Source organism: Panicum virgatum, chromosome 9N (genome assembly GCF_016808335.1).
Source record: "Panicum virgatum strain AP13 chromosome 9N, P.virgatum_v5, whole genome shotgun sequence".
Lineage (NCBI taxonomy): Eukaryota > Viridiplantae > Streptophyta > Magnoliopsida > Poales > Poaceae > Panicum > Panicum virgatum.
Window position 1 is genome coordinate 70,533,533 of NC_053153.1, and position 17,018 is coordinate 70,550,550.

At 47.1% G+C, this 17,018-nt stretch overlaps 1 protein-coding gene across 1 annotated transcript; it reads left to right on the forward strand.

The window, feature by feature from the left end:
* The first annotated feature begins 2 nt into the window (after positions 1 to 2).
* On the forward strand, positions 3 to 1,890 carry LOC120692161 (protein FANTASTIC FOUR 1-like). Its single transcript, XM_039975399.1, has one exon. It carries the CDS (start codon positions 413 to 415, stop codon positions 1,565 to 1,567), a length of 1,155 nt encoding a protein of 384 aa, XP_039831333.1. The 5' UTR covers positions 3 to 412; the 3' UTR covers positions 1,568 to 1,890.
* The last annotated feature ends 15,128 nt before the right edge of the window (positions 1,891 to 17,018 follow it).

Genomic DNA, 17,018 nt, shown 5'->3' on the forward strand with positions numbered 1-17,018 from the left:
GCCCCGGCCGCCCCTCTTCTTATCGTGTGGCCTCCCCCATCCATCCATCCCCAGCTGAAGCTGTGAAGCCACGCCACCGCGGCGCGAGCCTTCGTCTCCTCCCGCTCGTAGCAGCCGGCCGAAGGAGAGGTCAGTGGGAGAGTGCGAGAGAGGAAAACGTTCCCAGAAACCATCAAAAACGAGGGGAAAATCAGAGCGAAACCGAGGCCGAGACGCGCGCGTTACAAGTCGCCAAAGCCTATCTAACAAGCCACGAAATATAAACACGCGCGCGCGCTAGTACCAGGGTACGTCGAAGCTAGCGCCGTCACTCGTGGAGCGTTCCCTTTTTGTGGTAACCTGCAGCTGCACCACCTGAGACAGGTAGCTTAGCTAGCTGGGAGTGTCACTTGCGGGGGACCAGCAGGGAGGCATGGCGCTGACAGTGTTCGAGACCAGCGAGCAGCAGCAGCAGCTCCTCCCGTGCCAGCAGGCCGTGGAGCAGGGCGTCGACGGGGGCAAGGCGGCGGCGGCGGCGGCTGGCGCCGAGAAGGCTGCCGCGATGCTCAAGGAGACGGACCGAGGCGGCGACGGCGACCGCCCGGAGAGGGCCGACATATGGAACATGATCCAGGCGCAGAAGCCGCCGCCCGCGCCCAAGCAGGCGCAGGCGCCGTACGTGCACCCGCTCGTGCGCCGCTCGTCCAGCCTGCTCACCCAGAAGAGCCTGGAGATCTGCACCGAGAGCCTCGGCTCCGAGACCGGCTCCGACGGCTTCTCCGACGCCGACGGCTCCAGCACCGACCGCTCGTGCCCGGGCTCCGACGACGAGCGCGAGGAGGAGGCGGTGGCGCCGCGCGCGCCCCCGCCCAGGGCGTTCCCGCCGCCGCTGCCGTCGCTGGCGCGGCGCAAGGTGGAGTCCACGATGGAGATGAGGCAGGAGCGCCAGGACGGCCGCCTGCTCGTCAGGGTCGTCCCGGTGGCTTCGTCCACCCTGTTCCGCGCCCAGCGCCGCGGCGGCCGCCTGCTCCTGTCGTTCGCCGACACGGCCGCCCCGGCCGCGGACGAGCTGGACGGGAATCGCGGGCAGCTGGAGCCCGAGCAGCAGGCCGACGAGCATGACGCCCACGAGGAGGACGAGGAAGAAGACGAGGAGGAGGAGGTCGAGGTCGTGGACAGGGGCACGGTCGTGGAGTTCAAGGTGAGCACGCAGCCGCAGGCGCGCAGCGGGAGCGGCCCGCGCGTGCGCCGCTCCTCGCTCGTCATCAACAAGTTCGTGGGCGCGGAGCCGGCGGCCACCTGCGACATCAACGGCGCCGCCGCGCCGCCCAGGCCCCCCAGGCGCTTCACCGGGTCCACCACCACGGCGGTCGCGGCGCTGGCCGCGGCCTCGGTCCTGAGCGCGACCGCGCCTCCGCCGACCAATGGCGAGGACGCCGTCCCCGGCGCCACCTGCGGCGAGAACAAGCTCCTGATGACGGCGAAGCGGCGCAGCAGCAAGGAGGAGCTGCTCAACCACATGCGCCGGTGCAACCAGCTGCGCGGGCAGCTCTTCTTCTGGGAGCCGTGCATCGCCACCTCCTCCTGAACAAGAACCTCGGCCGGCCGGCCGGTGGCTCCTCCCATTCATGCTTCAACGAGTGATGCTCTGTTCGTGTGCCGCAGGTGTAACGTACGTAACGTAATGCTGGTGTTGTTAATTAGTAGTAAGTGAAGATCGTCGTCACGTGATTGGCTTAGCCGTGTGTCTTGTGTGTGAGTGTGAGAGAGGTGAGCTATGGAGATGGAGAGAGCTTAGCCCCCATTGGTGGTTTGGTTTGGCACGTCACCTTGCGTGCCCTGCCTGTTGTATCTACTAGTACCATTTACGTTGCTGCTGCTACTACTAGTGACCGTTGTTCATGACTGAGATCGACGTCTCTGATGTTCCTTCTTTTTTTGAACCGAAGGTCTCTGATGTTCTGGCTGCAGTCGGTGCATGATTTTATTGGGAAATTCGTCGCGATGACGGCTTCCCGGAAATGGAACAAGGCGGATAGAACCAGATTGCCCGACAGCTGCTGCTGGCTTGGCAAGAAACGGACGAAAAGAACGAAGATAACGGATTTGGTCTGATAATAATTAGTTGTATGCTGATGCTGATGCTAGTATGAACGAAAACTTGACGTTTATTGAATTCGAGTGGATATAATTGGGATAACCAAATTGAGAATAGATACACAACAGGATGCTCTGCAGCTCAAAGATCTGAAGATAAGCTTATCAGCAATGGCATCAGTCAGATGTTATACATCTCTGCACCTCTACTAGTTGTCCAACTCAAGCTAATAATTGTTACGAAAACGATTGTGTACCATACTAAGCGAGATGAGTAAATACACGAACAATTAGGTAGCTAACTAATCTACTACCACCAATTTGAAAAATAAATGATCACCTCAAAAGTACCCATTTCTGTCATTTCGTCTAGGAAAATTAGTCTGGGTAACAATACCTTTTTTTCCTGGAACTTGGCTGTAAAGTTTTTCTTGTCTCAAGAACTCTAATTTTTTTCATAGGACTCTAGATAGATGAAACAAGGAATTTTTTTAACAATGTCATATGGATATGGGAAGATTTTATTAGTGTTTTACACTTCTATAGCAAAAATACCCATTCTTCTATGCTACATATCGCTTTTGGGTTGAAGGATTGTATGATGATGTATTGTATTGATTGAGCAGAACTATGATCCTACGATCCGATCCTATTGTTAGATAACTAGGCAATTTTCGGTATATTTTAATTCCAAATATTACTAGCAATTTCATGGCATAAATGAGTGATAATGTGTGAATAAGATATGTGCATGTGTTCATGTTATTCTTACTAATAAGCATGAACAAAAAGTTAAACCAGAATATGTTTAGAGTGTACCCCAAGGCGGGACCAGTGCCGGAGGCACCAGTTGCGCCGTTACCAGCTGGAATAGACATGCTATTCGACTGGCCTTGCCTGAAGTAGCCGAAAGATGTCGATGCAGGAAGAGGTTCGCAGTGCAGTCCCACGAACGGTCACCAGAAAGCAGACGAAGTAGTCGTTCGCTCACGCCGAGAAGTTGACGAAGTAGTCGTTTGTTCATGCCGGGAAGTAGACGAAGCAGTCGATCAGGGAGCGAGCAGTCGCGTCAAGACGCTCCCCAAAAACCTGATTGCCCGCGTCCCGTGCAGGACCTTCAGCGAGCAGAGGTTCCGAAGGCCTGCTCTCGCTAGAGCTGTGCGCGCAGCACTAGCGATGGGAACGGCAGAAAGCAGCAGAGGGAGAAGGGAGAGGTCTCCTAAGCAGGAGTACCTGGATGAAGTATTGAAGTGTGTAGATGAGAGCAGGAAGGGGTGATTTATATAGGCGTGGAGGTGCATCAGGTTCAACGAACCTAGACGTCGTAAAGAGCTTTGATGAGCGGCAGTTACTGGTGTGATTCTCCAGTCATTACTGCCAACGTTTATTCTCTGTTTTAATATTCTTAACAGCAAAACGCTCTTCTCATCTCAGCACATCACGTCGCACCGCACCTGCACGTCGCGCACCGCACCGGCCGTGCCTCGCCCACACCCACGCCCACGGCCTCAGCCTCGGCGAAGCGAGGCGAGGCGAGCGAGCGCGCGCGCGCGTGGTTCACCGACCTCCTCTTACCGGCTTCACAAGTGGTGTACACGAAGTCCACCCTTTAAGTCGGTTGAGATCCTCCTCAAATCCCGGTACGGAATTAAGCAATTGATTCCCTAGTATTTAATAGTGGGCTTTAAATTCTTTTATTGTATTGATTAGAAAAAATGGGCCAAGCCCATAATTCCAACAATCCCCACCAAGAAATTCAAGCCACACTAGAAATGCTCTCATTCCCTCATTGATATACCAGTATTTGACAGAGACTGTTAAGTTGAACTTCCATCCAGGACAAAAGCTACACTTATTCACAACTGTACAATGGACTATGCATTGAATTGCCAGTCTTGTGCAAACAAGTTTGACCAGAGCCCTACACTGGTACTAGGCTGCAAAAGTATCCCGCGGTTTGGAGCTTATAAGTCATACTCCAGGCCCTTCATGAGTTTCTAGAGAATACCCAGTTCTCATAGACCATGACCAGTAGTCAGACTCATATAGGTGTGTTCCTTTCAGATGTTCTGTAGGACAACATCTTTGTTTCAAGAAAACAACTCATTTGTTTAAAAAAAACCACTTGGAACACATTAAGGTATAGATCAAAACACATTAAGGTATAGATCAACCTGCCATACAGATTAGAAGAGAAATGCACCTTATACATGGAATAAGCTCTTTTCACAAAGATTCTTTTCTCTCAGTCAGACTTTAGTTTGTTTCACCATCCTAATTCACGGGATCTCCGATCACATAGGATAGATTTCCACTATAGAATGACTCACGTGGATCTCAAGCCCAATTCCATAGATGCATTGTCTATCACATTTCGTGAAAGACCCTTTGTAAACTGATCTGCCAGATTTTTAGCCGTCTGAACATAGTCCAGGGCTATAACTCCGGAGTTTCTCAATTTTCTGACAGATTTCAACCGCCTTTTCACATGTCTAGATGACTTCATGTTATCCTTTGAACTGTTCACCTTGACAATCACCGTTTGATTGTCACAGTTCATTAGAATTGCCGGTATCGGTTTTTCAACTATCGGCAAGTCCATAAGGAGCTCACGAAGCCACTCAGCCTCAACAGTGGCGGTATCTAATGCTGTGAGTTCTGCTTCCATAGTTGACCTCGTTAAGATGGTCTGCTTGCAAGACTTCCAGGAAACAGCTCCACCACCAAGTGTAAACACATATCCACTTGTGGCCTTTATCTCATCAGCATCAGAAATTCAGTTTGAATCACTATACCCTTCTAGTACCCTTGGGTACCCGGTGTAGTGAATTCCATAGTTCATTACCCCCTTTAGATAGCGCATTACTCTTTCAAGAGCCTTCCAATGATCATCTCCCGGGTTTGAAACAAACCGGCTCAGTTTGCTTACAGCAAACGAGATGTCAGGTCTTGTAGCACTAGCTAAATACATCAATGAACCAATGATCTGAGAATATCTCAGCTGATCTCGCATTATCCTTTTGCTCTTCGTAAGAATTAAACTGGCATCATATGATGTTGAGACAGGTTTATAGTCGCTATAACCAAAGCGACTTAACACCTTCTCCACATAGTGAGACTGTGTAAGAATCACCCCACCATTGCTCTCTTTTACCAGCTTTATATTAAGGATAACATCAGCTTCTCCCAGATCCTTCATCTCAAAACTTTGAGATAAAAACTCTTTGACTTCCTTAATCACATTAAGGCTAGTGCCAAAGATCAGTATGTCATCCACATACAAGCACAAAATCACTCCTTCAGCCCCACTATAGCGATAGTACACACATTTATCAGCTTCGGTCACAACAAAGCCAGCAGACGTCAAAGTTCTGTCGAACTTTTCATGCCACTGCTTAGGCGCTTGCTTGAGACCATACAAAGATTTCAACAACTTACAAACCATTCCTTCTTGACCATTTGATACAAACTCATCCGGCTGATCCATATAGATCTCCTCTTCTAACTCTCCATTGAGGAAAGCCGTCTTAACGTCAATCTGATGAACGAGAAGACCATAAGAGGCTGCTAGGGAAAGTAACACTCGAATTGAGGTCAATCGGGCAACTGGTGAATAAGTGTCAAAGAAATCTTCTCCATCTTTTTGGGTATAACCCTTGGCCACAAGCCTAGCCTTGTACTTTTCAATAGTACCATCTGGCCTAAGCTTTTTCTTGAACACCCACTTGCATCCAACCGGTTTACATCCATAAGGACGTTCAATGACCTCCCAGGTTCCATTAGACATAATAGAATGCATCTCACTCCTCACTGCTTCCTTCCAATAGTCAGCATTAGGAGATGAATATGCCTCTTCAATGGTTCTGGGTGTATCATCTATGAGGTATACAATGAAATCATCACCAAAAGACTTTACAGTCCTTTGTCTCTTGCTCTTTCTCGGAGCATCATTGTTATCCTCCTCAGGATTTTCCACAAGTGTATGTTCATTGTGTTCTATCGGCTCAGCAGAGCTATCATCCTCGATGAACTCTTGCCTAGATGAACTTGTTTCATCTCTCATGGGAAAAATGTTTTCAAAAAATGTAGCATCTCTGGACTCCATTATAGTACCAACATGCATGTCAGGTACTCCAGATTTCACTATTAAAAATCTATACCCAATGCTGTGCATAGCATAATCTAGAAAGATACAATCCACAGTTTTAGGTCCAAGCTTACGTTTCTTGGTTATTGGCACACTTATTTTTGCCAAACAATCCCATGTACGTAAGTATGAAAGTGCTGGCCTTTTCTTCTCACATTCCTCGAATGGTGTTATCTCTTTATTCTTTGTAGGAACACGGTTTAGGACATGACATGCAGTCAATATAGCCTCACCCCACCATTCCTTGGAAAGTCCCGCTGTATCTAACATGGCGTTAACCAAATCCGTTAGAGTACGGTTCTTTCTTTCGGCAACCCCATTTGACTGAGGTGAATAGGGAGGCGTCCTCTCATGAATAATACCATGTTCCTCGTAGAATAAAGTAAATAAATTTGAGAAGTACTCGCCACCACGATCTGACCTAACTCTTTTGATCTTTCTCTCAAGTTGGTTTTCTACTTCAGCTTTATAGATTTTAAAGTAGTGTAAAGCTTCATCTTTTGACTTCAATAAATAGATGTAACAAAATCTAGTACTGTCATCAATCAAAGTCATGAAATATCTTTTACCACCTTTTGTCAACACTCCATTCATTTCGCACAAATCGGAATGAATTAATTCTAAGGGTGCCAAGCTCCTCGCCTCCGCGGCCTTATGAGGCTTGCGAGTTTGTTTTGATTCAACACATACATGACACTTAGAATTTTTGACAAAAGTAAACTTTGGAATTAAACTCAAATTAGCTAAGCGCATCATACAACCAAAATTAACGTGACAAAGTCTCGAATGCCAAACATTTGTTTCATCAACGTTAATAACATTCTATGCAACTATATTACAAACATCTGACAAAGAAAGACGGAACAAGCCTCCGCTTTCATAACTTTTTCCAACAAAAGTACCAAACTTAGACAAGATACATTTATTGGACTCAAAGACTAATTTAAAACCATCTCTACACAGTAGAGAGCCGCTGACTAGATTCTTCTTGATGGTGGGGACATGCTGCACGTTCTTCAGCTGCACGGTCTTCCCCGAAGTAAACTTCAGATTTACCGTACCAGCACCAAGAACACGCACATGCGATCCGTTCCCCATCAGCAAGGAGGAAGTCTCGCCGTCCTGGTAAGAAGAAAACAAAGAAGCATCAGCACAAACATGAATATTAGCACCAGTGTCAACCCACCATTCGGGTGAACAAAAAACTGAAAGAACTGTAGGTAATAAATTACCGTACCCCGATGTTCCTCCAGGCTCGCTAATGACCATGTTGGCGGAGTCGTTGCCTTTACGGTTCGGACACTTTGCAGCAAAGTGTTCTGTACTAGCGCACACATAGCAAGCTCCCTTCTTCTTCTTCTTCTTGAAGGTGGTTGTCTGCTTAGTCTTTGGTTGGTTCTGCGGTGGCTTTTTCTTGTTCTTGTGGGAGTTGTTCTTCTGAACAAGGTTGTCGCTAGAAGCACCAACAACTCCTTTCCCACGTATGTCCTTTGCTCTCGCCTTCTCCTCAACATCAAGAGTCCCTATGAGTCAATCTATGGTGAACTCCTGTCTCTTGTGTTTTAGAGAAGTAGCAAAGTCCCTCCAAGAAGGTGGCAGCTTAAAGATAATACCTCCGGCCACAAACTTATTGGGTAACACACATGGGGACTCTTTGCTACAATTTTTGAGATCTTTTGCCAGAGTATGTATTTCATGAGCCTGTTCCACCACAGAACGGTCTTCAACCATCCTATATTCAAGGAACTGCTCCATCGTATACAACTCACTGCCGGCGTCAGACACTCCATATTGAGCCTCAAGAGCATCCCACAACACTTTGCCAGTTGGCAGCCGGACATAGGAATCCATCAGGTTTTCACCGAGAACACTAATGACCAAGCCTCGAAAGAGGGTATCAGCCTCATCGAACGCACTCCCTTCCTCTGGAGTGAATTGTTCAGACTTACCCTCTTTTACATGGATCACTCTCGATATTGTTAACCATAGTATAAGCCGCTCTTGCCAATATTTGTAATTTGAACCATCAAAAGGTGGTGGTTTGATTGATGCAGCAAAGCTAGATACCGAAAGCCTATTAACAAAATCAGGTTTTTTGGATTGTTAGATAACTAGGCAATTTTTGGTATATTTTAATTCCAAATATTACTAGCAATTTCATGGCATAAATGAGTGATAATGTGTGAATAAGATATGTGCATGTGTTCATATTATTCTTACTAATAAGTATGAACAAAAAGTTAAACCAGAATAGGTTTAGATTGTACCCCAAGGCGGGACCAGTGCCGGAGGCAACGGTTGCGCCGTTACCAGCTGGAATAGACATGCTATTCGACTGGCCTTGCCTGAAGTAGCCGAACGATGTTGATGCAGGAAGAGGTTCGCAGTGTAGTCCCACGAACGGTCACCAGGAAGCAGACGAAGTAGTCGTTCGTTCACGCCGAGAAGTTGACGAAGTAGTCGTTCGTTCACGCCGGGAAGTAGACAAAGTAGTCGATCAGGGAGCGAGCAGTCGCGTCAAGACGCTCCCCAAAAACCTGATTGTCCGCGTCCCGTGCAGGACCTTCAGCGAGCAGAGGTTCCGGAGGCCTGCTATCGCTAGAGCTGTGCGCGCACAGCTCTAGCGATGAGAACGACAGAAAGCAGCAGAGGGAGAAGGGAGAGGTCTCTTAAGCAGGAGTACCTGGATCAAGTACTGAAGTGTGTAGATGAGAGGAGAAAGGGGTGGTTTATATAAGCGTGGAGGTGCATCAGGTTTGATGAGCGGCAATTGCTGCTGTCAATGTTTATTCTCTGTTTTAATGTTCTTAACAGCAAAACGTTCTTCTCATCTCAGCACATCACGTCGCACCTGCACGTCGCGCACGTGCACCGCACCGGCCGCGTCTCACCCACGGCCCGGCTCGGCGAGGCGAGCGAGCGCGCGCGTGTGGTTCACCGACCTCCTCTTACCGGCTTCACAAGTGGTGTACACGAAGTCCACCCTTTAAGTCGGTTGAGATCCTTCTCAAATCCCAGTACGGAATTAAGCAATTGATTCCCTAGCATTTAATAGTGGGTTTTAAATTCTTTTATTGTATTGATTAGAATAAATGGGCCAAGCCCATAATTCCAACACCTATATGTAATTGGTGTTTCGAGTGTATCTTAATATGTTTACTCACAAGAAAATATGCCATATGTTGAAAGTGTTATCGTTTATGTGGTTGTATGGAAACAACCTGGAAATTAGTAAACCTTCTAAACATGGGTAGCTTAGTAAACATGCCTCGGATATATTAGTAAATTTACTAGAAGCTTGATCTGCACTTCATGACTGTAAAGTTTGCTAGAGGCTACTGAAATTGAGGCAGACAAAAATGATTCTGAATGTTGGCATCACCCAAAAGCTAGAGCTTTGCTGGGCCGACCAAACAAAAACTGATTATCACGGCAGAAAATAACCATAAAAGGGGCCTAGCGACTTAGCGAGCATCATTATGTCTCTCTTCCTTAGTTCCTACTCTCCAAATGGTTATACACATACTATAACACCAGCCACCGAAGATTATTCACCTTCGTCCCACTAAATAAAGACTCAAATTCAGATGCCGAATTCACCAATGCACCAAGTTATGAGGACACGGTTTCAGTAGCTTTCAGGAACAATTTCTCCGAACCAGCGAGGGTACCAGAATCGGAATCGGAATGCGAACCCGAATGCGGCCGCGGGAGTGGAGTGGATCGGGATGGAAGAATGTCCCCCGCAGGTGCCACCCTAGGAGCCGTCAAAAACCAGGTCGCGAAATTACGCCGCTAAGGGCCATGAAATCCGGGGACCAGGGCCAGAAAACCCAAAGGAGGAATAAAGAGCTCGGCGTGATGAGGGGATGGAGATCTTTTCATGTCGATTTCCGCCGGCGAGTTTTAGAGAGTGCGGGGTGACGCTAATCCCCATGCGCGCTCGGCTCGCGCCTTGCGCTCTCAGCTGAGATGGTACGCGATCGATGGGCATGCCCTGCCTGCCTGCATAGTGGCATGCGAGATTCTGACGGCGATGGCAAGGGTTATCTGGAACTCCATGGCTGCAGCCGGCCCAATCCTTTTCTCTGGAGATGACAGCAAAAAGATCTGAAATTCAGATGCTTCACGAGCCTGTCGCTCGCACCGCACCGCCCGGTAATCCGAGTACATACTCTACCCCGCGAGCTCGCGCCAGCCATGGGCACTGCTCAGCTCGCCTGTTCCTGTCCATTTCAGGTATTTCTAAAGCAAGCTCCGACACATACATATATATGCCGGCAAGGGCAACTTGCATTCCCGTGGCGCTTTCGAATTTCGATCCGGAGCAGGACGAACCTGTCGATCGAGCTCGATATAATATTCCATTCCATGCAGTTTATTTACAGGCTAGGCTTAGCAAATTAGCTTGTAATTTATTATCTGGGTAAGCTCAGTGGCGGATGCAGAACAGAATCGAAGGGGGCTGATCTCTTCTTCTTCCACTATATCTCTATTTTTTTTTTCTTCCACCTCTTCTTCTCCCTCACCCTCCCCATATTTCCATTGATGCACCAGCAGTAGGGGCTGGAGCCCCCAGCCCCCCTTTGGATCCGCCCCTGGGTAGGCTGAGAAATTTCAGAAGCCATGGACCATGGTTTTGTGCTGCTAGGTTTGAGGTCCAAAGACCAAAGGTTCTCTGCTCGTGCATGCAAGCTCCCACAGATCGCAGCACTGAATTAGTATAATGGCTCCTTTTACTGCGTACATCTGACTATGGCCCTCACATTCTGTCATTCTGAAGATGGAAAAGACTATTCATGATATGCATAAATGCATAAAAGCCTTCGCTTTGCAGGGTTAATTGGAGGAGAATATTGCTGAAAAAGATGGCATGACAAACGGGAGAGACTGCGTAAGGGCTAAGTGACGGCTTTCGACGGCGGGCTTTTGGAACGGGAGAGCAACATCAGAGTGACGATGAATGGTGATAACGAACTCCTTGAAACAGTGCAGCAGCAGGAATGGTCTTCCAGAGCTGTTTTGGAAACAAAGCCATGCTGCAGGAGCACCTAGCCCTATCCAGAAAAGAGCCTTGATTGCCATATAAAGGTGAGGAGGACATGATCTTAGGGCGCGATTTTGCCTGTACTAAACCTGTCTTGGTCTAAATGCAGTGTTGAGTTAACCAGAAGCATCCTGACGAAGTGACGATCAATCAATATTCCAGCACGAAAACCGGCAATTTTCTGAACATCACAAATATCCTTGGAGTATCATATTCCACAAACAAACAAAAAAATATTTAAAAACTGACAGAAATCGGGTGTAAAATGTTCTTCGCGAAAAAGAAACTATAAAAATGCTCTAGAAGCTCATAGGACAGGTTTGTGGGAATCAGCCTAGGAGCAATTGATGTTGAGTAGTGCACGCCCCATTACCCTGCAATAACAGCAGTGCCTGATTATGCATGATCCAAAACTAACACTAGCCCATGGAAAGGCACGGGGCCGAAAAGGCGATCCCCAAAGAAGAAGGTGTGGAGCGCGCAAAGCAAAGCGGAACAAAAAGGAGGAAAGGCTTATGCTTGCTAATGACGGGCTCTGTTACGTGGATACTCCTGGTGGTGTATCCGTATCCGATACGTATCGGATACAGATACGCCCTGGATAAGCCTCGGATACGTTTCTAGCTGTATTTTAAAAAACGGATACGTATTTGCTTGGATACGCGTATCCGATATTTTTGGGCCAGATGGGATACAGCCCAAAGAAGTAATCAGCCCACCCAAATGCTGTTTTGGTAGTAAGAGATGATACAAAATAATGAACTTGCTGCAATAGAACTGTAGAACTAGATGAGCAGCAACTGAAGAACCCCTTGTGGAATCAGTTGTGCTTTTAGTGAATGCTAGTTATAGAGGTAATGTTATATGGACATGCAAATATTGCACATCTAAGTATATGGGAAATTACTCAAGAGTAAAATCTCACTTACTGAATATCTATGTGATATTTATATATAATTATTAATTATTCTAGGCATATCTTCGTATCAATGTTTTTTGAGAAAGTGCGTATCCGATACGTATCGTATCGGATACCCGTACCAGTATCCGTGTAACATAGATGATGGGTAAAGGAGAAACCTTATGCCCCCGATGCTGGCCACCTGCTTTCGCCAAAATTCTAGCCGAATAAGCACTGTCCCATGCTCGAGATAAAGAACCGTTTCGGCAGTACCCTCCTGTACCTCTTCACTGGCGATGCATATTTCTGCACAGTGCCGCCACCGCCGCCTTGCATCAGGGCTTGACATTCTCTGTCTGTCTGTGCAGTGCCTAATTTTGGGACGTCCGTGTTGTGTTTGAGACGACGCAGGCCGATCCGACCAGACTCCAATCGGAATCCCGTTTCTTCATGGTACCCAACCCGAGAGGAACAGAACAATGCTCTGCTCGTCCAACACCTGTGCGGCTGTGGGTCACTTCTGCCTTACTGCACCAGGCAGGACCACGGTTTACGTTTTCGTTTTTGAAAAAAATTTCGGTGACCACCGGAAACGGTATACCGGCCGAAATTTCGCGGTTTTCCGGTAATTTCGATGGGAAAGAGTTTTCAAATTCAAAATTCCGAAATTTCGGTATACCGGCCGGTTTTTCGGTGCTTTTCACCGAAAAATGATGGAAACAGTTGGAAAATGATGGGGAAATTATATATTTGTGAAAAGAAATTGAAAATTTTGGGGAGTTTGCCCTAATTATGTCTATATTTATAGATTATAATACACAACATATAAGAAACTCCAGCACACAATGAGAAATACGAAAACGAAACACATAATTCATGTCCAAAGTGCACACGTACTTAGTCCAATGTACAAAGTCTATTAAAATTATTACAATTAAGTCCGTAGTCTAATTAATACAACACATTGCTTCCACAGTAATCGAAAGTATTGTCCATCCATAATCCATATAGCAAATGCATAGTCTCTGCATACGAAGATTTTGTATGAAATGAATGGAATAACTAGAAAAAACGAAATATAGATATAAAAACTTTTCGGTTGCTTAAGTACCTGCGTTCTTCACTCCTCATAGATGGTGAGACTTAAGCAAATTTTGACCTACCAAATCAACTTAGATTTTGACTCCTCATAGCAAATTCATCATTTTGACCTACCAAATTTTCACTCCTCATAGAAAATTCATCATTTTGACCTACCAAATCAACTTAGATTTGAATGATTTCAAGTGCTATAAGCTAATAAAAATCCCTAGTTTTTTATCATAATTTTTGCCGATTTTTTGATGGTTATTTATAAATTTTTTTGAAATTTTAAAATTCGAAACGAAAAATACCGAAAAATACCGGTATACCACTTTCCGGTACCTACCGAAAACGGTAAATTCACCGGTTTTTCGCCGGTTTACCGCCGAAAAGTTAAAACCTGGGCAGGACACATCCCCAATTCCCAACTGGAAATGCAATCCGCCCAGGACAGACGACACTGAAACCACACCGCATGAGAGCAAGCAGCGGGTATCGTATCATACCATCATCTCATCGGCTACCAAAGGAAGCAAAGCCCCTTTGATCACGTCGTCTTTATCCGTGCCTCGCGCTCACGCGGCTTGCTAATGGCGGAGAGCTTTGCTTCCGCGATCGCCCCGGCATTGGGGGAATAAGATCCCGAGGGCGGATCGTGGATGTGTGCGGGCGAGTGGCTGGGCACCGATCTTTCCGGTGGTTCGCCGGGCGCCGGGCCGCTGCCAGTTGCGCGTCGGGCGGCGAAGGGCGAACGAATAATGAAGAGTAAAGTGTTTCATCTGTCCCTAAATTTGTTCGACTGTGTTATTTCGGTTTCTAAACTCATAAATCGATCGTTTAGGTCCTCAAACTTGTTTGATTATGTCATTCCGGTCCCTAAACTTATAAACCATCTGTTTAGATCCTCAAACTTGTCCAATCATGTCATCCAGTCCCAAAATTTGATTTTGAGTCTCATCTAAATCCAAACCGGATAATCTAAAACCTATATATCAAAAAATAATTTATAACTTTTTCAATGAACTAGAATGAAGACAAACTTTATATCAAAATTGTATCTTTCGACGCGATCTACGACTTTCCAGTTGAAAAGTTTTTGAATTAAAATTATTTAGAGTCCCAAAAATTAATTTTAACTTTTAAATTTCAAAATCTATAAACTTAAAACAATATTTTGAGATCCTAAATAGATTTAATTCAAAAATATTTCAACTATAAAATTGTAGATTATGTCGAAGGCTGTCATTTTGATATAAAGTTTATCTTCATTCAAGTTCATATGAAAAAGTTATGAATTAGTTTTTTGATATATAGAATTTAGATCGCCTTGTTTTGATCCATATGAGACTCAAAATCAAGTTTAGGGGTCGAAATGATATGATTGAATAAATTTGAGAACGTAAACTTTTGATTTTCTAGTTTAGGGACCGAAATGACATAGTGGAATAAGTTCATGGACAGAGATGACAGAAATGGACAAGTTTAAGGATCTGAACGGTCGATTTGTAAGTTTAGAGACCGAAATGACACAACGACACAAATTTAGAGACAGTTGATGTACTTTACTCAATAATCAAAACTCTCGGAGCTGGCGAGTAGGAGTGTGCGGGTTTGGGGGCGTCGTCGCCGGCCAGCAGCCTTTCGTTTCTTGGCCGCTGCCGGGTGATGCAGCCGTGGCCCCCGTTGATCGCGCGGGGGGTCTCACAATAATGGCGGCCTTTTGGGGCAGCTCGCTTTTGCGCTGTGCCAAAAAGGATGCTCGCAGGGTGCTAGTAGACCTCTCTTCGTCTCCGCGTTGTCCATGCTGATCTTCTTTTTCCCTCTTTGTTTTTGTTAAGCAAAGGCAGGGAGAGTGACGGGTCGTCTGACCAGAATAGCTCATGGAAATGAGTTTTTTTTTAAAAAATATGGGAAGTTATGTTTATTGAGTTTGCATGATTATTGTGATGAATTTGGAGGGCGCAAACGCATTTTTTTCTTGATATGTCTTGTTGTGTTGGGTGCCTTAATAAGCAAGACAAAGCTTTTTTTTGTTTGTCTTTATAAATGTGGCTGGTGTCTGTGCCTACCTCAAGTGGGCGCCATGCTGTAGTGCAACTCGTGCTGAAATTTCAACACATGAAAATGCACGAAAATTCATTATATAATGCCAAATCCATTTAGGAAAAAGTGGTCAAAGTGTGCCAACAGTCAAAATTTGCCCTCGGTCAAATTATACCTACAAAGTTTGCCAGCAATCAAACTATATACTACACAACAAATAGCAAAGCTTTAGCAGAGCATTGATTCGTTTCTACTACTTGTGAAAGCAGTACTTCCAAGATAGGTTAGGGATGCTAATGCTATGTTCCGAACATGACCTTATATTAGCACTCAGCTCACAGCTAAGCAACCAGGTAGGCCAGCAGTTGATTGTTTACAAGACATCATTTTCCATTGACTCAAACCTTTGAACTTGTGTATCAAAAAGAAGACCTTCCAACTTTGAAGCTGCCAGTGCCGTGAGTCCATGGCCTCGCCCTAGTGCCGGCTACGTCCCCCCCGGGCCCACCATCTTTGCTGAAAGCTGATGTTGGGCCAGCGGGAACGCAGCAAGCTCGAACGGAACGGCCACTTGCTCGTGCTCGTGGCGCGGCTTACCCGCGCCTGACACGTGCGAGCAAAGCTGCAAATCATTCGACACTAATATAAAAGAAGAAAAAGGCCGCAAATAATTCGCGCCCTTTTTCTTGCAAGTGCAGCCGTGCAGGGTCTGTGTTTTTTTTCTCTAATCTCCCAGAGAGCAAGGGAACCAACCGAGTCGTCCCGGTCCGGTTGCTCACATCAGCTGATGAGCATCGATGAGCTTCGTGGGGTGGGTGGGCGGCTGTCTCTGGCTGGCTGAGTGGCTGGTTTGTGGCGGACTCGTGGAGCTGGGCCACGGGCCCTCTCCCGCGTGACACCAACCCAGCAGTCCAGCGCAGCGATCGGGGGAGGATGGATGGCGATGGCCTTGCCGCCTTGGAGTGGAGGCTTTGCGTCTGCGCGCGGGGGCGGGTGCCGGCCGGGCACACTGGAAAAGGCGGCGGCGGCGGCGAGTGCCGCCGGTCTCCGTCTCGCGGTCTCGCTCGAGTCGAAAGGTCCCGGGGTCCCGGCTGGGCTAATAATTTCAGGGTGTGTGTGGGGGGGGGGGGGGGGGGGGGGGGCAAGAGCATGGGCTCCGCCGCCTCCGCTCGGCGCATGGGAAGGGGCAAGGTCAGGAGGCGCGTCGCCTCCGCTCGGCGCTCGCCCCGGTGCTGGAGATAAAGGGAAGGCCGGCGGCGGGGGCACACCAGCAGCGCGGCAGATGATAACGTCCCTGCCCTGGAGGAAATAGCTGGCCTGGCCAGCTTGTGCCTGCTCTACGCATGGCACACGAGCCGCACAGGTCTCCTGCGTTTCAAATCGGGTCAGCCTTATAGATAAATAGATAAAATAAAATGGAGCCAATCATTATTCATGTGTGGTATACTGCTACGAGACCGCCGAGGACAGACACGACGGGGTTCAGGTGCTGGTCTCACTTCTCAGCGATTCAGCCTCTCCGGAGGCCCAGCTAACCTTGAATCGCACTCCGCTGAATGCCAATGCTAACCTTGGGCACTCCTGCAGTCCTGTTGAATAACGCATATATATCTCGATTCATTTTCTAACATCCTTTTTCGAAAATCCCACCCACAATAATAGGTATCACAAGTCAGCAAATGATCGACGTCAGCATCTAGTGAAAACGATGACAAATCATG

Excerpts from the sequence above, each read along its gene's own strand:
- LOC120692161 (XM_039975399.1), top strand. The coding sequence starts at position 413 with ATGGCGCTGACAGTGTTCGAGACCAGCGAGCAGCAGCAGCAGCTCCTC.